Here is a 23,794-nt window from a genome sequence, read left to right as displayed (position 1 = left end):
TAGAAAAAGGGACAATTCAAGACTATCCCCTCCCCATCTTACCAGTCAGGTGAGAAGGGAAAGGCACAGTCAAGAGACCACAAGTGCCATGAAGTATTAGACAATGATCAAAGAGGATGGAAGAACTGGGTGTTGTAGCACATAAACATGTCCAAGGTGTTTTATGAAGCAAGTTACAGAATTGTTTGTCTAATTGGGTCCTAGAACGGTAAAAAGAAAAAAATAACAAAATCTCAGCCGGTACTAAAACAGGGTATGCATAGAAAAAAAAAATCTAGAAAGGTGGCTATTACATCAAAGCATGGCCACAGGGCTGTGCTTTCTGGGACTGGGGATTATGGAAATCTTTCATACTTTCTACATTTCTGATACCCATCTCCATATTTTTAATAATCTTTACAACAAGAATATACATTTCTTGATGAGAAAAGTTGATTTTTTTAAAGTAAAAAAGATAATATATAAAGAAAATATGGTTTCACCATCCTTAGAGAAATTTTTCTCATGAATTATGCATAACTTCAGCTTTTTCTCTACCATTCGGTATGTGTTTCATTATTTGAAAATAACCTCATATATATTGTGTATATATGAACAAGCACTAGGAAGAGATTTATGATAGGCAAGTCAGGCTTTAGAGAGGAGACTGTGACTTAGGAACATAAGCATCTCAGGGGCGCCTGGGTGGCTCAGTCAGTTAAGGGTCCGATTTGGGCTCAGGTCATGATCTCGTGCTCTGTGAGTTCAAGCTCCACGTTAGGCTCTGTGCTGACAGCTCAGAGCCTGGAGCCTGCTTCGGATTTTATGTCTCCCTCCCTCTCTGCCCCTCCCCTGCTCACGCTCTGTCTCTGTCTCTCAAAAATAAGATACGACATTAAAAAAAAATTTAATACAAATAAAGAAAAGAAATACAAGCATCTGATACACAGTAACTGTGCATTTAAAATGTGAATGCAGAATAACAGCTGAGTAACAGGACAAAAGTAAAAGCGTTCTCAGCCCCTCACTGTACAAAGTGAGAAGCCATTTGTTCATTCATTCAGTACATATTCTTGACTGTCTACTATAGGCCATGTACTTTGCAGATAGCATTGGAGTTCACACTCTAGTGGGAAAGACAAACACAAAATGAGTGAAGAGATGAACAGGTATCTAATTCAACATTGTTCTAAGTATTTCGGAGGAGATTAAAAGGGTGAACAGAGAAGGCCTCTTCGAGAAGTGGTAGGTAAACTGAGATCTGGAGAATAAGAAGGAGCCCACCCCCTAAGGAATGGAAAGAAAAAATATTCGTGGCAGAGAGAACAACGGGGCAGGGTCTGGGATAGGAAATTGGTGGGAGTGTTTCTGAACCCAAAGGACGCCTTGTGGCTGGAGTTCTGTGAACAGAGATGGTTTCCAGGGGGTGGGGGGCAGGGAGGGAGCCGGGAGCCAGGTGATAGAGGGCCTTGGGGTGCATTTGATTCTGGGTGCAAGGGAAGCCATGGAAATGGTTTAGGCAGGGGGATTACCAGATGCTCTTGTTGTTTTGAAAAGATCCCTCTGACTGCTTTGTTTAGGGTCGAGGAGGGGTATTGTGTTGTTCCTGAGGGGCATCATGGCTTGAACTGGGGTGGTGTTAGTGGAGGTGGCAGGATTTAGACACGTGCAGAGTGTATTTTGAAGGTTAATTCAACATGACATGGTGAAGGATGTTACAGCAGGGATGAGACAGGAGGGACATCAAGAATGAGTCCCAAAATGGGCGCCGGGGTGGCTCAGTTGGTTAAGAATGAGTCCCATAGTTATTATTTTTTTCCCTGTTGTTTTTTCAATTTTTCTTATTTTTTAAAATTTAATGTTTTTAATTTACATCAAGTCCCATAGTTCTGACTGCAGCCATTGCTATCTTTTATGTACACAAATAACAACCAGACAGAGAATATACAAGAATAGAAGCCACACATACAATAGCAACAAAATCACTGGGAAGAAATAACGAGAAATCTGTACTGCCTATGTGAACAATATTTTAAAAACACTAATGAAGTCCTCAGAGGAGATACGAGTATGCAGAAAGACAGCCAATTCTCAGGATGCCTGACTATCACAGAGGTGCCCATCCATTCTCCCTGAGACAGTTTACAAATGATTAGAACCCCAATACAAATACCCACAATTTGTTTCTGTTGTTTTTTGTTTTGTTTGAATGAGATAAATTGAGCCAAAGTATATTTGGGAAGATAAACACAAAAGAGCAGCTCAGAAAACACTGGATCTCCACATTGGTAGTATTAGTACTAGATGTTAATATATAATATAAAGTCTCAATAAGTAAATAGTGGGATATTGATCTGTGAATTAGGAAAACATTCAATGGAAGAGACTAGAAAAATCTAGAAACGGGGCTAACTGTGAGAATTTAGTTTCTGAAACAGACCACGTTAGAAACTTTCTGGGAAAACATGGTTCACAACACAATGAAAGAATGACGTGGTGGCCATGTGGTTTCAAAACAAACTAACTAAAAATAGTTCAGTTGAATCTTATCTCACACTTTCAATACATGCTTGATCCATATTGAATAAATCAAGAGTTGAATATAAGAATTAAATCAAGACAGATTTAGAAGAAAACAGGAGGAAATACTTGGTATCTGTGGCATAAGGAAGGATTCCTAATCATGATTCAAAAATCTACAAGCCACATGAGAAAAAAAGTTGAGGCATTTAACTTCTTCACAAAACAAAAACAAATTCTGCGTGAGAAGAAACATCCTAATCCAAATCCAAAAGTCAAATAAATGACAGACTGAGAAATGATATTTTCAGCTCAAAACACAGAGAGAGATCTTTCCTTCAAGCCAAAAGAAAAATCTACAAAACCTATCAATTGATATCTTACGAGAAAAGAAATGCAAATGATGTGTGCCTGTAAAAAGATACTCGGTTTTACACATAATAAAAAAAATTCAAATTAAAACTATGCTAATACTATTTTTTGTAGCTATCACGTAAAATCTTGATAAATACGGTACTTTTTTGTGTGTGCCTGTGTGTGAGTGTGTGTGTGTGTGTGTGTGTGTGTGTGTGTGTGTGTGTGTGTGAAAAACACTGGGGATCTATTCTTAGTCTGCTAAGGCTGCATTGGGTCCTCCAGAAAAGCTGATCCAGAAGGGGTGTGTGTGTGTGTGTGTGTGTGTGTGTGTGTGTGTGTGTGTGTGTATGCATGCGTGCATACATGTTTGTGTTTATTATATACATATTAACACTGTATACCTATTAGTATCTATATAAAGAGATTTCTTATAAGGAATTTATTATATGGAATTGGCTTATGTGATTATGGAGGCTGTCAGGTCCCCAGACCTGCAGAGTGAGTTCAGTGCAAGCTAGGAGAGGTGATGGGTTACTTCTAGTCCAAGTCTAAAGGCCTGAGAACCAAGAGTCAATGGTTTAGTTCCACTGGAAGGCCAGCAGCCTCAAGCCCCAAGAGGAGCCTATGTTTCAGTTAGAGTCTGAAGGCACAAGCAGATGTCCCAGTTGGACGGCAGTTAGGCAGGAAGAATTCTCTCTTACTTGAGGAAGGGTCAGCCTTTTTGTTCCATTCAGGCCTTTGATGGATGGATGAGGCCCACTCTCATCCTGGAGGGCAAGCTGCTTTACTCAGTGTACCAATTTAAACATTAATCTCATCCTAAAACACCCTCACAGAAACACCCAGAATAACAGTGCCTGATCAAATATCTCGCCACCCTGTGTGTGACGCATAAAACTAAACCTCACAGGCTGCGATAACAAAATACCACAGGCTTGGGGGGCTTAAGCAGCAGAAGTGTATTTCCTGACAGGTTTGGAGGCTGGAAGTGCAAGATTCAGGTGCTGGCGGGGTTATTTTCCAGTGAGACTTCCCTCCTTGGCTTGCAGATGGCCACTTTCTTGCTGTGTTCTCACCTGGCCTTTGCTGTATGCTCATGCACTCCTGGTGTCTCTTCCTCCTTCCTCTTCTAAGGGAAAAGGACACCTCTCTTAATTGGATTTGGGCCCCACGCTTATCTCATTTAACTTTACCTCCTTAAAGGCGCTGCATCTAAATATAGCCACATTGTGGGTCAGGACTTCATCTATATGAATTTGGGGTGGGGGCATATTCAGTCTATAATTGGAGATGAGGGCAGGAGGGAGACTTTCATTGTTTGCTTTTTGGTACCTTCTGGGTTTTAAGCTACCTGAGCATGTCACCTATTTTCAAAAAGTTAAAGAGTGGTTTCCACATTTCTGCCTCCAGCAACTTGGAGGATAGGGTGTCATTCGCTAAGATGGAGAAGGTTTCGGGGAAGTGGGAGTGGAGTCAGGAGCACTGGGCATGCTGGTGAGGCACTCTAGTGGAACGTCCCCTAGGCAGGTGGTGTTCAGGAGTTTAGGTGGAAGATGAGAAAAAAGCAAGTCTTCTACATGTTTCCAAAATCAGGGAAATGCATGGGCTCACCCAGGGCAGTGGTTCTCAAAATTTGGTTAACATAATTTAGAATCATCTAGAGGGCTTGCTAAAACAGCTGCCTCCAGTTTCTGATTCTGTAGTTCTTCAGTAAGACCCAAGAACTTAGACTTCTTCTTTTTTTTTATTAGTAAATATTTATTTATTTGGGGGAGAGTGCAAGCAGGGCAGGGGGCAGAAAGGGGGGCGGACAGTGGATCCAAGATGGGCTCTGCGCTGACAGGTTGACAGCAGTGAGCCCAACATGGGGCTCAAACTCACAAACGGCGAGATCACGACCTGAACTGCAGTCGAACGCTCAACCGACTGAGGCACCCAGGGGCCCCTAGAACTTACACTTCTAACAAATCCAGGGGATGCTGGTATTACTGACTGGAGTCCCCACTTGGACAACCACTAGCCCAGGGCAGTGATTTTCCATTCTAACCTCATATTGGTATCAGATGGAAAACCAGGAGAAAAAACACAATTACCTGGGACCCACTCCACTGCAGGCCAATTAAGTCAGAACCTCTGGAAAGTGGGCATGGACACCGGTAAATTTTAAAAGCTCCCCTTTCTGGGGCGCCTGGGTGGTTCAGCTGGGTAAGCATGCGACTTCGGCTCAGGTCATGATCTCGCAGTCCATGAGTTCAAGCCCGGTGTTGGGCTCTGTGCTGACAGCTGAGAGCCTAGAACCTGCTTCGGAATCTGTGACTCCCTCTTTCTCTGGCCCTCCCTCACTCATGCCCTGTCTCTCTCTGTCTCTCAAAAAAAAAAAAAAAAAAAAAAGTTAAAAAAATTTAAAAGCTCCCCTTTGGATTCTGATGTGCAGCCAGGGAAGAGAGCTGCTGACCAGAGAAAGAGACTCTGGAGAAACCAGAGAAAGCCAAGAATAAGGACCTAGGATTCTACCTTTTAAATGGCTGGTAGGCAAAGAAGAGCCAACCAAAACATAGCGAAGTAAAGAGGTGAAATGGCAGGACCTCCACTTGAGTTGTGGAAGGCAGTTACTAGCTAGCAGGCTCTGGGATGGGTTCTGGCAATACAGATACAGTTAAGCCCTACCCAGCCTTCAGGGAGCCTCCTTACCATTAAGGACCCAAAAAACACTGCCCTACAGAAGCAATGGCATGATCTATTCCCTTCCTGATGTGTTCCCTGGAGAAACACTTGCTCACTTACATAAGAATGCATGTCAAAGATGTTCATGACAGTGTTGCTTGTAATGGTGAAAGACGAGACCACGTGTCCTCAGAAGGATGGCCACATTATAGAAAATGGCATGTTCATATGGCAGAATATTGACAAAGGAGTGAACCAGGAGACCTCCATTGGCAAGATCTAAAAAAACATCGTTGGAAGGACAAAGCAAGTTGCAGCATGATGTGCGTGTGCTTTAGGTGAAGAACAGCTCACATAGGTGTTTGTGCATAAAGATATAAAAAGAGGTCTAGAAAGATGCACTCTAAATTCGTACCTGTGGAACGGGAGAGGGGACACATTTGAGGATGGTGGGCAAAGGGATTTGATTTCTAATGCTCTTCATATTTTCAAAGCTTTTGATAAATGCATGTATTTAATTACTGCAATATTGTACTCATTAAATTGTGTTAAAGTCTTTTACAAATGTCAATAATCACCATCAAGTCTGAAGTTAATATATGCATGTTCTAGAATATCTGTCTTTCTGTGAGGTCTTGAAATAACAGTCTCCTGATTTGGGGGGTTAACTGAAAATCTCTCCTGACCACAAGAAGTATTTCTCCCAGCCCATTTCTTAATTTTTTTTTTCAACGTTTTTTATTTATTTTTTGGGACAGGGAGAAACAGAGCATGAACGGGGGAGGGGCAGAGAGAGAGGGAGACACAGCATCGGAAACAGGCTCCAGGCTCCGAGCCATCAGCCCAGAGCCCGACGCGGGGCTCGAACTCACGGACCGCGAGATCGTGACCTGTCTCCCAGCCCATTTCTTAAACTGAGAAAGGGGCAGAAACTATAACTTAATAGAAAAAAAAAAAACCCATTGTGTGGCCGTTACTGTATGAGTTTTTCTGCAAAACAAACATGTTTGAAATAGCGTTTCAAAGCTATAGACAGCTTCCTTCCCCAGAGTCTTGCCTGGCAGACATACTATAGTTACTCAGTCAAGGAGCTGTTCTGGAATGCAACTCTGAAAGCAACTGAGATTTTATTCTGCAAGCCTCTGTCTCTTATGTAGTGAGTAAATGATGCTAGGAGGTCCTATGGATGAACATGCAGGAATCCACTGGAACACACTTTAGCCTGACCATCCCTATGACTTTCTAGATAAATGGATGCCTTTGAGGTACTGTGCCGTCTTCCTGAAAAGCAGTGACTTTTGAATCCTCAGATGTTCATTTTCAGAGGCAGAAGTTACGGAAGTTCTAGGAGACCAAGGTCTTGTCTGTATCATCGCTGTCACTTGCCCAGTACCTAGCATAGTGCCTAACTATGGTAGATGCTTAGTAAATATTTGTGGACACACACAAAATTAAAAATAACATCATGGGGGCGCCTGGGTGGCACAGTCGGTTAAGCGTCCGACTTCAGCCAGGTCATGATCTCGCGGTCCGTGAGTTCGAGCCCCGCGTCAGGCTCTGGGCTGATGGCTCAGAGCCTGGAGCCTGTTTCCGATGCTGTGTCTCCCTCTCTCTCTGCCCCTCCCCTGTTCATGCTCTGCCTCTCTCTGTCCCAAAAATAAATAAACGTTGAAAAAAAAAATAAAAATAACATCATGGATGAATTTTATATAACATCGAGCAGAAGAAACCAGACGCAGAAAACTGAATCCTACATTTTCCATTTATAACGATGTTAAAAAATAGACAAAATTAATTGGCGATTGAAAATGGTCACTTTGGGGGGGACAGTGATTTTGAAGGACACAATGGGGGCTTCTGGGATGCTGGTCACATTCTTTTGCTTGATCTTGGCGGTGGTTACAGGGATGTGTTTACTCCGTGAAGCTTCATAAGCTATATAATTATGATTTGCACACCGTGCTGTTTGCACGTTAATTTTTTAAGTTTACTTAAAATAAATGAGAAAGACTTTTTCAAAAAAAAACTCACTGTTAAATAAAGGCACATTGACTGGGGTTTTAAAGTTTTAATCCTTTATGTTGTAGATGATCTCATCTCTGGAAAATTATTTTCCAATACAAAACGTATTTTCATTTTGTATTTCTGAAGAGATGTGTAACATCACCTCCAGGGCTTAAAGGCTTAGCCTTCCTTGTTCGAAGGCATTTGTTCCTCCTTATCCGAATTCAGCGGACGGTAAAACAGCCGCTGTATGATGAGAAGCAGTTCTGCTGTTGGGTTTTTAGCACCCATTCTTTATCCTGCCCCTACTCTTTTGAAACGTCTAACCCCTTTCACCGATGAGGGAGACTACTGAAAAAAAAAAAAACCCAGAAACTTCAGAGATGTGCAGTCTGGGAAAAATATGTGACATTCCCCACTATTTAATAAACACCAGACTCACTAAATTTTCTAATTTTTTTCTTTTTTCTCCCACATTCCTTTTTCTTGTTTTTCTTCTTGACAATAGCAAAAACATCAAAAAACTCCTTGAACCCAGTAACCCAGAAACTGAACTTGCACACACACACGTGTGCATGTACAAAGTGATAGATTTACAAGGTAATTCGCAGACACATGGTCTGTGGTAGCAAAAGCTGAAAAGCAACCTAAATGTCCAGCAAAAGGGGACTTTTAAGGGTATTACATTCAACAGTAGAAAAGTATGTGACCATAAAAAAAGAATGAAGAGGCTATGTTCAGAATATAGAGATAAGTGCAAAGTACAGTATATTTAGACTCCTACCATTTGCTAACACATGGGTTCCTTCTGGAAGGGATACACAAGAAACCGTTAACATGGGTTGCCCCTAGAAGGGGATGGTGTACGTAGGCACGACAGTGACTCTCCCTGTACACCCTTGGGTTCCTTTGATATTTAAACTGTATTATATGTTGTCTAATCAAAAATAAATTTTAAAAAACATGTAAAATAATACTGTTGGCGGTAGTTATTAGCGAGAACCCCGATTTTGCCAAGAATGTAGAACAGCAGCACAATCTTACGCCCATACTTGGAAGGGGAAATTGGGATCACCTAACACGAAGTTTGTCAAAACATATTAAAGACTTCCAGATTTTCCTTTGGACTAGATATATCCAGTTGCAGGAATTTGTTTTTTAAGACTATAACTGTAACTAGAAGACACTGATGAAAGAAATTGAAGAAGACATAAATCAATGGAAAGATACTCCATGCCCATGGACTGCAGGCATTAGCGTTGTTAAAATGTCCACACTACCCAAAGCCATCTAGAGATTCAACACAATGTCTATCAAAATTCCAAAGGTGTTTTCACAGAAATTTTAAAAAAAATCCTAACATCTGTGTGGAATCACAAACAACCCCAAATAGCCAAAGCAACTGGGGGGGCGGGGGAAGCAGAAGAACAAACCTGAAGGTATCGCACTTCCTGACTTCAAACTATACTATAAAGCTGTGGTAATCAAGATAGTATGATCTTGGCATAAAAACAGACACAGAGATCAATGGAACAGAATGGAAGGCCCTGAAATAAACCCATGAATATATGGCCAATTAATTTACAATAAAGCAGCCAAGAATATACCATGGGGAAAGGATAGTCTCTTTAATAAATGGTGCTGGGAAAACTGAACAGCCATATGCAAAAGAATGAAACTGGACCCCTATTCTACACCCCCCCACACACACAAACTCAAAATGGATGAAGAATGTAAGACTTGAAAGCATAAAATTCCTAGAAGAAAACATAGGCAGTAAGCTCCTTGACCTAGGTCTTGGCAATGATTTCTTTTGGATTGGACACCACATGCAAAGTCAACAAAAGCAAACATAAACAAGTAAACCACATCAAACTAAAAAGCTTCTGCACAGCAGAGGATACTGTCAATAATGAACAGGCAACCTATGGGATGGGAGAAAATATTTGCCAAACATATAATTAATTAGGGGTTAATATCCAAAATGTATAAAGAACCCATTCAACTCAATGGCAAAATATAATCTGACTAAAAATGGTTAGAGGAGGGGCGCCTGAGTGGCTCAGTCGGTTGAGCGTCCGACTTCAGCTCAGGTCACGATCTCGCAGTCCGTGAGTTCGAGCCCCGCGTTGAGCTCTGGGCTGATGGCTCGGAGCCTGGAGCCTGCTTCCGATTCTGTGTCTCCCTCTCTCTCTCTGCCCCTCCCCCGTTCATGCTCTGTCTCTGTCTCAAAAATAAATAAAAGTAAAAAAATAAAAATAAAAAAAATGGTTAGAGGATCTAAAAACATTTTTTTTTTTTTTTTTTTTTTTTTTACCAAAGAAGACATACAGATGGCCATCAGGTACTTGCAAAAGTGCTCAACATCACTAATCATCAGGGAAATGCAAATCAAAACCACAATGAAATGATCTCTCACACCTCTTAGAATATTTTTTTTTTAAATCAAAAAGACAATAAATAGGAAATGTTGGCGAGGATATGGAGAAAAGACAAACTGTTGGTAGGAATGCAGACTGGTGCAGGTACTATGGAAAACAGTATGGGGATGCCTCAGAAAATGAAAAACAAAACTACCATCTGATCCAGTAATTCCGCTTGTGGGTATTTATCCAAAGGAAATGAAACACTAACTCAGAAAGCTACATGCATCCCCGTGTTCATTGCAGCTTTACGTATAATAGCTAAGACATGGAAGCAACTCACGGGTCCGGTGATGGCTGGATGGGTGAATAAAGAATTTGAGATTATCTAGGTCTATCTATCTATCTATAGTGAATGTGTAAATACACACAATGGAATACTATTCATCCATATAAAAGAAGGAAATCTTTGCTATTTGCGACAACATGGATGGACCTTGAGGGCATTACACTAAGTGAAATAAAACAGAAAAAGAAATATAAATACAATATGATATCACTTATAAGTGGGATCTGATGACAACAAACAAGCAAACAAACAAAAATACTGAACTCTTAGATACAGAGAATAGACTGGTGGTGGCCAGAGGAGGGGAAAGGAGATTGGGCAAAATGAATAAATGTACAAACTTACAGTTTTAAAAGACATAAGTCCAGGGGATGTAATGTGCAGCGTGGTAACTATGGTTCATAACACTGTATTGTATTGTATTGTATTGTATTGTATTGTATTGTATTGTATGTATGTATGTATTTATTTATTTATTTATTTATTTTTTAACATTTATTTATTTTTGAGACAGAGAGAGACAGAGCATGAACGGGGGAGGGTCAGACAGAGGGAGACACAGAATTGAAAGTTACTAAGAGAGTAGATCTTAAACATTCTCATCACCAGAACAAAAATTATAACTATGGGGGCGCTTGGGTGGCCTAGTCAGTTAAGCGTCTGGCTTCAGCTTGGGTCATGATCTTGAGGTTCATGAGTTCGAGCCCCATGTTGGGCACTGTGCTGACAGCTCAGAGCCTGGAGCCTGCTTCAGATTCTATGTCTCCCTCTCTCTCTCTCTCTGCCTCCCCACCTCGCGCTTGGTCTCTCAAAAATGAATAAATGTTAAAAAATTTTTAAAAAATTGTAACTATGTGTGGTGAAGGATTTCAACTAGATTTCACAATATACACAAATAAGGAATTATTATGTTGTACACCTGAAACTAACATAATGTTATATATCAATTATATCTCAACCAAAAAGGTTGTCTGGAGAAAACAATGATACACAAAAAGGCTTAAATACAAGGAATGCCATCCCACTGTTCTTTGTAGTGAAATTGGAAATATTTTAGTAAAAACTGGAAGCTACCTCCCACCACCAAAGAATGTTTGTATGAAAGAAAGAATGGTTATAACAGAGCACAATGACAGGCGCCTGGGTGGCTCAGTCAGTTGAGTGTCCAACTTCAGCTCAGGTCATGATCTCACAGTTCGTGGGTTCGAGCCCCATGTCGGGCTCGCTGCTGTCAGCACAGAGCCCACTTCAAATCCTCTGTCCCCCTCTTTCTTTGCCCCTCTTCACCCCCCCCCATAATAAACAAACATTAAAAAAATAATGGGGCACAATGAAAGACTAGATTGCAGAAATACTGGGGAAGAAATCTTACGAGTCTGAAAGAGATCATCAGTTTCATATGTTATGGTACAGCTATACATTAAAAATGCTATTTTAGAAGAATAATGACAGAGAAAATTGCTCATGATAGAAAGTGAAAAATAATACAGCATATACAGCATAACACTATTTATTTGTTGCCCAAAACGCACGTGTGTAACTGTATATACGTGTAGGTGTGTACACGTACGTGTAAAACCAAACTTTAATCCTTCCATTCTAGGTGATCGGATGATGGCTATTTTTATTTCCTGTTTCCATTTTTATATGAGTGTTCAGAAGGAACTATATTATGCTTATGTTTTATACTAGAAAATGTATAACAAAAGACTTAATGAGAACATTTTTCAAAGGTGCTACAGATAAAGCCTGCCAATACAATGTAAGTGCGGTCCAAGATATTCACCTGCTAACAATGAAACACTGCATTAAACTGAGCTTAATTAAATGACAGGATGGACACTTCTGTGAAGGACGAGAGCCGGCTACCAAGCACTTGATAGCCAAGGCAATATTGTTGAGGGATGTGTTATCATGGGGCGTTCTCTCCACAGGAAGCATGCTGATCACGCAGACTCTATTACTTCTCCCATACTAACCTATTATAATTCGTTTAGGAGGCAAGTAATTGTTTACCCCAAAGCAAAAAGAATTTGCTGATAGGCATATGGCATGGTGATATATTTTTGAAAACCACTTCTCATCAAATGACTCCCACACTGTTATCTTTTATCTTTATTACCTTTTTAAAAACCAAGGTGAGATTCGCATTTTCACTGTCTTAAAGTGAACAGTTCAGTGGCGATGAGTGCACTTACAATATCACGCGACCACCAATTCTATCTAGTTGCAAAAGGAAGTCCCACACACATGCACACAGGAAGCAGGTCCATTTCCCCTTTTCCCTTGTTGCCTGGCAACCACCAATCTACATTCTATCCCAATGGATTTACCTATTCTGGGCATTTCAGAGAAATGGAACCCTACAGCATGCGGCCTTTTGTGTCTGTCTTCTTTCATAGAGCGTAATGTTTTCAAAGTCTGCACCATGGACCAATACTTCATCCCTTTTTATGGCTGAATGATAGTCCAAAGTACGGATCTACCACCATCTGTTTATCCGTTCCTGTGTGATGGACATTTGGACTGTTTCCGCCTTTTACCTATTGTGAACAGGGCTACTGTGCGTACCTGTGCTTGATTCTCTGAGTTCAGTTGTTTTATGTATATACCTACGAATGGAATTGCTCTGCATGGTAATTTTTTTATGGTAAGTTTAACTCTTCAAGGAACCACCAAACTATTTTCCACAGTGGCTGAACCATTTTAAATCCCCACCCAAAATATCCAAGGATTTCACTTTCTTTTTTTTATTTTTTTAATGTTTATTTATTTTTGAGAGAGAGACAGAGAGAGAATGAGAGTGTGTGAGCAGGGGTGGGGGAGGGGCAGAGAGAGAGGGACACACAGAACTCGAAGTGGGATCCAGGCTCTGTGCTGCTAGCACGGAGCCCGATGTGGGGCTCGAACTCACAAAACCATGAGATCATGAACTGAGCCAAAGTCAGGTCCTTAACCGACTGAGTCGCCCAGGCACCCCCGAAGGGTTTCTGAATGTATTTGCCAACTCTTGTGATTTCCAGTTCTTGTATGTTTTTTGTTTTTTGTTTTTTTTTTTGAAAATAGCAATCCTAATAGATGTGAAGTGTTATCTCATTGTGGTTTCAATATACATTTGCCTCATGGTTAATGACATTGAGCATCTCTGGCCATTTGTATATCTTCTCTGGAGAAAGGCCTATTCAAGTCCTTTCCCCAATTTTCAATTGTCTTTTTTTGTTGTTGAGCTGTTGAAAGTTCTTAAAAGATTCTAGATCCTAGGCCTTTATTAGATATATGATTTATAAATACTTTCTCTCATTCTGTAGGTTGTCTGTTCACTTTTTTTTTTTTTAATTTTTTTTCAACGTTTTTTATTTATTTTTGGGACAGAGAGAGACAGAGCATGAACGGGGGAGGGGCAGAGAGAGAGGGAGACACAGAATCGGAAACAGGCTCCAGGCTCCGAGCCATCAGCCCAGAGCCTGATGCGGGGCTTGAACTCCCGGACCGCGAGATCGTGACCTGGCTGAAGTCGGACGCTTAACCGACTGCGCCACCCAGGCGCCCCCCACTTTTTTGATAGTGTCGTTGATTGCACTTACTAATGTTTACATAAAGAAATATTACTTACTGTTTTGTTAGTTTCACCTAAAATTACATTTGGACACACTTTTGTGTTTGACATTATTTAAAAAATTACATTATTATCATTTTGACGGCTGCATAATCCGTCATATTCATAACAATCTGAGGATTGCTGGCAAAGTATTTAACGTTTTCTTGGTATCAGAAACAAATGAAATCCACTGAACCATTGAACAACCAGGCACAGAGAAGGGAGGGGACCACGTGGTTTTGAGGAACACATGAGTTTGTGGACTTTGCCTCAAACACTGTAGTAATATTGCCTCCCCGTTTCTGGTCTCCATGTCTCCCATTTCAAACTCTTAGACAACAGCATCTTACCAGCTCAGCATGGGTCAGTGTTGACCCTTGTAGAGGACACTGATCGACACAGTCCAGATCCCCCCTTCAGGACTGCCATGCCCCTTCCCCCGAATGCTGGGAGCATTGGCTGCTTCACGGTCTCAGTTGAATCCCTCCTCAGGACTTGGCCTTGACTGAAGATTGCCTTTTCATCCAAATTCATGTCTCTTTCCCACAGGCAGCCCACGTGTAATGACAGGTGATGCAGGACAACTCTGAAGGGTCATTCCAGCTCCAGGCTCCTGGGTTTGGCTGATGCCTTGTTATGACTGCATCACAGTTCATTTTCCCTCTGCCCAGTGTCAATTTGCCTCACTTCTCCACAGGTACTGATCACAGGTGTGCATCGTTTCTGCACACCAATAACTGACTAAGACTCATTTCCCAGGAATGTAGCCTGATGAAATCATTAATCCAGGCACTAGAAGAACATCATCGTATCTAGGAAAATACCTGAGGGTTTCAAAACTGGTTTCAGAAATGGAAGGAGTGACTATGGCCTATTGCTATGGAGTACTGAAATAATTTCCAGTTGTGCTCTTTCAGGAATACTGGAATGAACAGCTTTTACTTTTGTATTGTTTCATTTGAATAGACCCCTAAGAGTTGGCTTGTCCTGACTCTGGTACATTTTTAGGCTGCTTTCAAAAAGGATTTTGCTAATTTAACAGTTGTCAACAATGAGCAAAAACTATGCACAATTTTTAATACACCTGTGACCATAAAGGGGATGGAAAAAATAGTATCAGATGTATCAGAAAATCTGCCAGGTGGCTTAAGTAAATCCAATGTTGTTCCCTAGTATTTTCCCCTTTATCTATAATAATAATAATGATAATTTTTATTAGATACAGAGTCCTAGGACATTTTGAAATAAAAAAGGCTCACCCTCTTTTGAAGCTAAGAAAGCTTTAGAAATTTGGTGACCTTTGAAAGAACCCATAATTATGAGTAGGGTTTGTATAATGGAGACGTTTGGGTTTTTGGTTTTTAGTGACAGAAGCCCAACTCTAGTTTAAGCTCAACTCTAGTTAAAGCAAAAATGGACTTAGCTAACTTAAAAAAATCTGGGGGTATCCTGCCTCAGGGGCATTTGGATCCAGGATATCCAAATGATGCTCTAAGAGAACAGTCTCTCCAACTCTTGACTGTTATACTTTGCACTGGCTTTGTTTTCAGACAGGTTTCTTCCTTGTGGAGCTAAGAATAGACACCAGCTCTCTCATACACCCCCCCTCCCCGCCCCCCGCCCTGTTAGCAGCTCTTATCACTCCAGCAAAAAGAAAATGCCTCTCTCTCCTGATAAATCCAGCAAAATATATCAGCAGCTCTGTTTGATCACGTGCCCAGTTCTAGAATCAAAAATAGGTTCAGCCCCAGGAACCCATGAACTGAGCCTGGGCAAGAGCAGTACTCCAAAATAATAAAGGGTGCTTCAAGCTGCAAAAGAGGAGAGAGATGTCCATTACAAGTTTCACAAGTGGAGATGAAGAATGGGGAAGCATCGGCCTGAATAAAGGCATGGAGGCAAGAGAGGAAGGTCCAAGTTGACAAGAAGATTGGAGAGCAGAGAAAAAGGTGACTGGAGATGTGTTGGAGAAAGCCTTGACTGCTTTCGTGCCCAACTGTAAAGGCATTGCGGGGGTGGGTGGTGGCAAAGAGGTGTCCAAAAAAATCATCACATTTTACAAATATAATCCATCATCAAGCGTAATTGAAAACAGGTGAGCTTTCTGTGTTGTCTTCAAGACTCTGGTATGTAGTTGTAGGCTTCATTTCCAAGGAATTTGTTTTCAGTTAAACTGCATAAGCCTGCTTGACCTACCCCTGGAAAAAAGTTTTTAGTATGTTCGTTGAATGCATCTGTCTCTCCCACCTTATTCAATTTCTTCTTGCCTATCACTTTGAGATTTGGCTAAACTGAAAAATACATATTAGGATGAGCAATCCCAGGTGGAAGACCAGGAACTCTTGGAGATAAATAGAAAGAAGGCAGCCAACCATGAATCCTCAGACCTGATGGGCAATTTACAACCTCACCACTTGAAGGCACCTCATTTATTCCTCAGTTAAAGTTGCTCTCTCAACCTTAGCACAGACTTTGGAGAAAGACATATTTTGTTACAATAATGATCAGAAAGTCCCTCTGGAGGAAATAACTTGCTGATGAAGATTAATTTCTCTCTCCCTTCCTCTTCTGCCTTCTGTGTGTCTTCTCCATAAACAGAAGTGAAAACAGTTCACTGGAGCCCAGAGTAACGGACCACAAAGCTCCCAATAGATGGTCAACCTGGGTTGACTATAACTTAGTTTTAATGGCATCCCTTCACTATAGAGTGAAAGCAGAAAGGGCTTTGCAAATAGCCACATGCTACACTTGAATTCATTACCATCATTTCAATCACCACGTTAAGATCCAGGAGGTGGGGTTCCTAAAGTTCCCCTTTTTTGGATGTGAAGCAGTATAGATTCATGCTGACTAGTCCTCAGCCTCTGGAATATGACAGTCCTGAATTTTTTTTTTTTAATTTTTAAAAAACAGTGCTTATTTTTGAGAGACAGAGACAGAGGCACAGAATCTGAAGCAGGCTCCAGGCTCTGAGCTGTCAGTACAGAGCCCAGTGCAGGGCTTAAACCCACAAACCATGAGATCGTGGCCTGAGCCGAAGTCGGACACTTAACTGACTGAGCCACCCAGGCGCCCTGACAGTTCTGTTTTTGTTACTTAGCATGCCTGAGCCTTCATAGCCTCATCTGTGAAATGGAGTAATTAAAGTATCTACTGGTCTGATAACAGCTTTGGTGGGGATTAAGGAGATCAAAATGAATAAAAAACAACTTGTTCATTGTCATAACATGACTCACTCATCCTGGCATTGCCAGAATTTCTTCCTTTTAGGACCAAAAGTTCCATATCCTGGGGACCTTGTCAGTCCCATGCAAACTGGGACTGTTGGTCATCCAAGGATGAGGAACTCCAAACAATTTTCAGAAAGTATTAGCTATTTTTATTTCAGGGAAGAAAAGTCAGGATTAAAATTCTCAGCATGGTATAAGGAACACGGGCATTTTGTTTAAAAAATTAGGATTACAGAATTAAACCTCCTAGGATTCATACATAAGGCTTCCAAATGCAAATCCTGTACTTTTCCTGGGGTGCTTTGATTCCTTCTTTCATTCAATTCTTCATTCCTTTAATCAATGCTTGCCTTCATAGGACTTAGAGTAGAAGACACAGACAGTTAGAAAATAGAAACCTTACAAATGATTCACACTGCCACCCTGCTAAGTGTATTGGCAGGTAATTGCTCATTCAGGGATTTTCCTGAAGCCATCCGCTCTCCAGTGTTTCCTCTTGTGTCCAAATTTTCCTGCAAAGTGACCCTCGTAGGACTGCAGTCCAACCTTTGGCCACAGAGGAGCAGAAAGTTAATTAGCCTGAAGTGACCACATTTGGTTTACTCAGAGGTGTTCCTCTTCTTCCATTTTGATAGATAGCAGATGTAAGGAGTACAACATCATCCCCTGTATCACATGGAATAATCCATGGCTGATAGGTTCCTAACTGGAGGAGAGGCCTTCATTTATCTGTGCAGGTGATGTGGATCTACATTTGCCTAAGTTCATGAAACATGAAAAGACCCAAGAGTCTTACATTTCAACCCATAATCTCACCATCCATAGGAAAGGAAAAGTGGTCTGTCCAGATGTGTTCCCATTACAATATTGTGTGGTCTTTTATTTTCATTCCAGTAGAGCCAGGAAATTCAGAATCAGTCACCTAGTCCAAAATATAATAATCTTTCGGTATTATATTTACAATAACATATCATAGGGAAAGTGGATATTTCATCTGGGAGCCAGGACAGCCACTGGGGGACTGACTTGCCTCAGCAGTACCGTGTTAATAAACTTGAGAAAGCCCTATGCTGGGTTAAAATGCAACTTTTCACCCCCCTGGCATGAAAAACTGAACAGGGAAGGAAACCTCTAGCAAAACAGGATCAGATTTCACAAAAAGATATGGAAGGGGATACAAAATCCCTCACCGTGTCTCCTGCAAAAATAAAAGAACAAAAGAGCCAGTGGCCATTTCTTCAATGAAGAGCCTTCCCTGGACTGTTTGCATTTCAAGTCGACTTCTTTCTTGCATTTAAGTGTTAGGTGGCTGGTATTTAACAAAATCTTTACAAAATCGAGTTGTTGTTGTTTTCTTTTAATGTATTATTTTTAAATTTAGGATCATTTCAGGGGGAGATGTTTAGGTGTTTGGATTTGGTAGGAAATTCTCTGATCGGGTTCTGAGAACAAAATAGGGTTTGTTTTTGGTTTGGGTCTCGGTTGGGACAAGCAGTTAGGGGATTGTGGAAGAAAAGTGCTTCTGTGGCGTCAAGGACCAGGAAGGTGGTCTCGAGGATATGTCAGCGACAGCAACTGTATTCACGTTTTTTTTTTTTTTTTTTTTTGTTTTTTTTTTTCAAAATTGCAGCAAGTCTGGGGCTATTTCTTAAAGGAATTTAGTGCAAAAGTTGTGCCCCTTGCTATCCTGAGATCTTGCCCAAGATTTGAAAACATGCCCAATGCAAACATGATAGGAGACTTTGAATGAAGAAAATAAGCTCAAGAAAAATGTTTTAATTGGTGGTGGTGGAGGGTGGGGGGTGTTAGAGAGGAGTTACATCTGTTTTTCGTTTTTCTCCTCCCCTTTTCCTTTCTTTTCTTTTAAGAAGGAATATTCTTTGTTACTCAGATATCCTAGTAGGAAAGAAAAAAGGAGAGCCCTCACGGCTGCTCTTGCTTAGTGTTCTAGGCTGAGTTGAATTCTCCACCCATCCCCAAATTCACATGTTGAAGTCCTCATCCCCAGGAACTCAGAATATTTGGAGATAGGACCTTGAAAGAGGTAATTAACATAAAATGAAGTCATATGGCCGGGGGGGGGGGGGGGCGGTGTTTGCCCAATGTGACTGATGTTCTTAAAAGAAGAGGGAATCTGGACTCGGACATGTGCACATAGAGGAAAGGCCATGTGAAGACACAGTGAGACGGTATGCCAAGAGAGGCTTCCAAAGAAATCAGCCCCGCCAGCACCTTGATCTTAGACTTCGGGCCTCCAGAACTGTGACAAAATAAATTTGTGTTGTTTAAGCCACCCACTCTGTGGGATTTTGTTATGGCGGCCCTAGCATTCAGTCTAATGACTGTTTCCACCAAAGGATGTTGCCAGTGGAAGATGATAACTCCTTGTTAGAAACAGTAGCTTGTTTTCCATATTCCTCTGCCATACATGTTTAGCTATGTTTTAAAAGTACATACAGAACTCAGGGCATTTGTGTTCCAGTAGAGTTATTTTTTGAGGCGAGGGAGGACATGAGAACATATTTCAGTCACATTTATTAACTGGAATGCCTTTTAATATGCTTAATAAAATTCTGAATCATGCATGCCCTCTGAAATAATTTTAAAATAAAAGAATATTAATGTATTTTTAAGGTTCTGATTTCTTTGAATAGCTTAATTTAGATTTCTTCTTTTTGACTTAAAATGACAGTGTAAGTTTTTTTTTCTGACCTTTGTAAGTTGCTTTAAATGCCCATGCTCAACTTCACAGTGATTAAGGCAAATATGATACAGCCGTAAAGGGAATAAAATGCAGCTGTTTAAAAAAAAAGTGGAACCCCAGCATATCAAAAAGAAGTTTTAGTGTTAACTGAAAAACAATTTTAAATCATTGCGTGTATGTTATTACTGTGATTATGCATAGTTATATATAGATTATGTATATTATACATATTATATCATTACAGCTAGGTCTTCTTTTTTAAGCCAAATCTTATAAATATTATTGTGGAGAAATACACTGAACAGTCATTACTTTTGGGGAATGGGGTTATGACTGCTCCCTTCCCCCCCCCCCCCGTTTATTTTCACTTTGCCTACATTTCTTAAATAAGCATGTATTACTTAAATGATTAAAGATAATTATCCACCACCAGTGTAAAAATGCATATGAGTTCATTATCCATTAATAATTAAATGAGCTAACCACCAGGTATAAACATCTGGCATGGTGCCTGGTCCAGACTGTGAGCCCAGTCAAGGTTAGCTTTCATTCTCTACGCGATTTAAACTAGTTTCCCACCATACAATGGATTACAGGTGTCCTGGAGGCAGCTAATGATGTTCAGTCGTGAGACCACAGGCCCAAAACCCAGAGTTGACACAATTTAAAAATCTGGGTAGGAGGTAAAAGGAGAGGGCATTTGGTAGAATTTCATCTTTTTAGCGAATTAGTGTTTTATATTCCTCAATGGTAAAACTGCATATTTTTTATTAAGAATTCAATTATGTATTTTGGGGGAATTGCAAATATCATTGGATGTCTCCCCCCACCCCACCATCCCCCCCTCCCGCCCAAAAGGGATATTCTCTTCAGAAAGATGGATGGAAAAGTAAAAAAAAGGTTGCTTTTCTACCCTCCCTTGAAGTTTCCATCAAAAGCAACCCTCCCTTGAAGTTTCCATCAAAAAACATTCCATTGGCTATATAGTCTTCATATATACTGTTTGGGGGACTACTGAGGAGAAGAGCTATTTCTCTGATCAGGGTGCTCTTGTGGATTGACCAGGTGGTCAATAACCAGGTGGAATAACCAGGTGGTATGAAATTGTTCAGCACATGTGGCTAATTTCAGTAGAGGGACCCACGTTAGGACCAGCACTCCCAGACTGTGCTTTTGTTTTTGTTTTTTTTTTAATTTTTTTTAATGTTTATTTATTTTTGAGACAGAGAGAGACACAGCATGAGCAGGGAAGGGGCAGAGAGAGAGGGAGACACAGAATGTGAGGCAGGCTCCAGGCTCCGAGCTGTCAGCACAGAGCCCGACGCGGGGCTCGAACTCACGGACTGCGAGATCATGACCTGAGCCGAAGTCTAACGCTTAACCGACTGAGCCACCCAGGCACCCCACCAGACTGTGCTTTTGTATCTTGCTACTCAGCTTCCTGACCCTCCTCTTTCCCCAGGGGGAAAAAAAAAATCCCTAAGCCGCTTTTAGAACAGCTGAGGAAGTTGTGTAATGAGGGGCAGGAAACGGCGTGGACTGTAAAACAGGGATTTTTCAATAGGCCCTAGCCAACCACAGAATTTAGAAATTCTAGATTTTTTTTTTCCTGTAGGTATCTAGAAACCCAGAACCCCGACAAAATAGAAAGCAGACTGCAGTGTGCCATGTGAAACCTTATTTGTCCCTGTAGATGGATGGGTACCTTCAATAATGACAGGAAGGATGCAGGCTTACCAGCCCTTTTTTCTCACCTGATAGAAATCTGTCAGGTTCTGGGCGGAGGAGAGAGAGGTGGAGAAGAAACTGGAAAAAAATCTCTGCAAGACTGCCCCAAGACATATGAGAATCACGAATCCTTTGTATTCGTAGATTCTGAGCTGAGCAGTGCGTCTCACCTGAACAAAGTACTTTATTTTCTACTTTAATGTGAGTTGACCTGAAACTTTAGCCCTGGGGCAAATTACAAATATACCCTACCAGAAGTTGGCGTTGGTAACAAATTCCTAACTGGAGTCCCACTTTTAGTGAGGTCTGGCTGAACCTCAACACTGCGACCAGGCTCATTGTAACAATATGAGCTTTCATAGCCTTGCTATTTAAGATTCTTTCTCTCAGACTAAATAAGCAAAAGTGCTCCCAGACATCCATCCTGGGTATCACAGAGTGACTTACATATCATGTAACTTAGAATGGAGTGGTTCCATTCCTTCAGGCTTCCTGACTTGAGTTAGCTGCATCTGCTAATGTTGGAAATGTGTTTTGAAGACATTGTATCATTTGGCCAGGAAAATGGAGGGCCAGATGGCTTTGGAAGAATATTAAATGGCAGAAGGCTCTCCTGGAATGTTAAACTGCTTCTAGAGATCATGCTTCTATTTCCTAAGGGTAGTGTCCTTTTTGGGGTAAAATTTTGCTATTTTATCCGAATCAGAGGCAATAAAGAAGATAAATACTTGCAGGATATTTTCTAAAATAAAGATGATGAAAGCTTTTGGAGTAATGACAAATATAATTTTGGATATCTTTGATGGCACAGTGGTTAGGATGTTTTATCTTACTGACACATTCTGTTTTATTAGGGAAGGCATAATATTTACTGTTAGCTTTCAACAGTGTTTCCTATGCTGAAGGAAAATTTTTGAGGAGTAGGATGATATCCGTCGCTCATAATTTGGAAACTTAAGAATTTATCAAGAGGATTCAGAGAATGAATGTTGATCCTTACTGTCAGTAGGATTAATAAAATAATGTAAAAACAATTTCGTAGAATGAAGCCTGATACGTTATAACTGCTCAGTAATTTAATTACTATAATGACGATGATTAAGTTGTAGACTCAGAAAGTCAACTTATTTCACATCTCCTCTTGGGTATCTCCCAGGTACCTCAAACATGACATATTCAAAGAGGAGTTATTTATTTCTTCCCTGTTGCAATCTGGCTCCTACCATGGGCCTTTCCATCTTAGTAAATGACAACCCACATTTGTTCAAGCCAGGGTTCTGGGAGTCTCACCTGATACGTCCCTCTCCCTCACCACTCTACATCCATCCATCACTTAGTCCCATACATTCCACAGTTTAACCATTTTAAAAATTTGTCTACTCCTATCTATCACTTTTGCTAAACCTCTACCCTAGGGTTTATGGCCTCTATACTACTGACATTTGGGGCCAGAAAATTATTTGCTGTGGGAAGCTATCCTGGGCACTGTCGGTCTGTTGGTGGTTTCTCTGTTCTCTACACACAGGACGCCCGTGGGAACTCCCACTTTGATACAGCTGAAAATGTCTCCAGGCGTTGCCAAATGTCTGCTGGGGGCAACGTCTCCCCCTTTTGAGAATCCCTGATCCAACCCACATTACTGTCATCTCCTACATCAGCTCCTACAAAGCCTCCTTACTGCCCCTTACTCCCTCCCCAGTAAGGAGCAGACCCTCTCGCATTCGCCTTGAGCGTCTTTCAGGTCACAGAGGTCTTCACAGCATATGGATCTCACCAGCTCCCAGCCAGTCTGAACTTCTAACCGTTTCCTTCACACTTAGAACAAACACTCCCGACCACGTCCATCTTCATCGAGTCCTTCCTGTTCCTCTCTCCCTCCCTCCCAATGCTCCAGCCACAGTGGGGTTCCCCCAAGCACCAAACCTCTGTGGCCCTCGGCACCTTCACGTATGCTCTCGCTGCCCAGAGAGCTCTGCAGCCTGACTTCATATTTATCCCCGAAGAGACCCCCTCTTACTTTCTTAAATATTTTTTTTTTCAACGTTGATTTGTTTTTGGGACAGAGAGAGACAGAGCATGAACGGGGGAGGGGCAGAGAGAGAGGGAGACACAGAATCGGAAACAGGCTCCAGGCTCCGAGCCATCAGCCCAGAGCCCGACGCGGGGCTCGAACTCACGGACCGTGAGATCGTGACCTGGCTGAAGTCGGACGCTTAACCGACCGCGCCACCCAGGCGCCCCCCCTCTTACTTTCTATCACAGGACCCGACGTGTTTCCATCCACGCCTTCATCACAAT

General features: G+C 41.3%; 1 protein-coding gene across 12 annotated transcripts in view; it reads left to right on the top strand.

Annotated features, from left to right (window-relative positions):
* Window positions 1-23,794, top strand: part of LOC121016759 (uncharacterized) — a 231,994-nt gene that overhangs the window by 14,991 nt on the left and 193,209 nt on the right. Inside the window, exon 1 of one of the 12 annotated variants that reach the window (XM_040454531.1) lies at window positions 11,475-12,886. The exons of the other annotated variants lie outside the window; for them this stretch is intronic. Within the exon in view, the coding sequence (XP_040310465.1) occupies window positions 12,855-12,886 (32 nt within the window). The 5' untranslated portion in view covers window positions 11,475-12,854. Of the gene's footprint in view, window positions 1-11,474; window positions 12,887-23,794 lie in introns of those variants that run through there. 12 annotated transcript variants of the gene reach the window in all.

This window comes from Herpailurus yagouaroundi, unplaced genomic scaffold (assembly GCF_014898765.1).
Source record: "Herpailurus yagouaroundi ecotype Mexico unplaced genomic scaffold, PumYag 213, whole genome shotgun sequence".
NCBI classification, from domain to species: Eukaryota; Metazoa; Chordata; class Mammalia; order Carnivora; family Felidae; genus Herpailurus; species Herpailurus yagouaroundi.
Note: the sequence above shows the minus strand (reverse complement) of the source record. Positions and strands in the feature narration are given on the sequence as shown.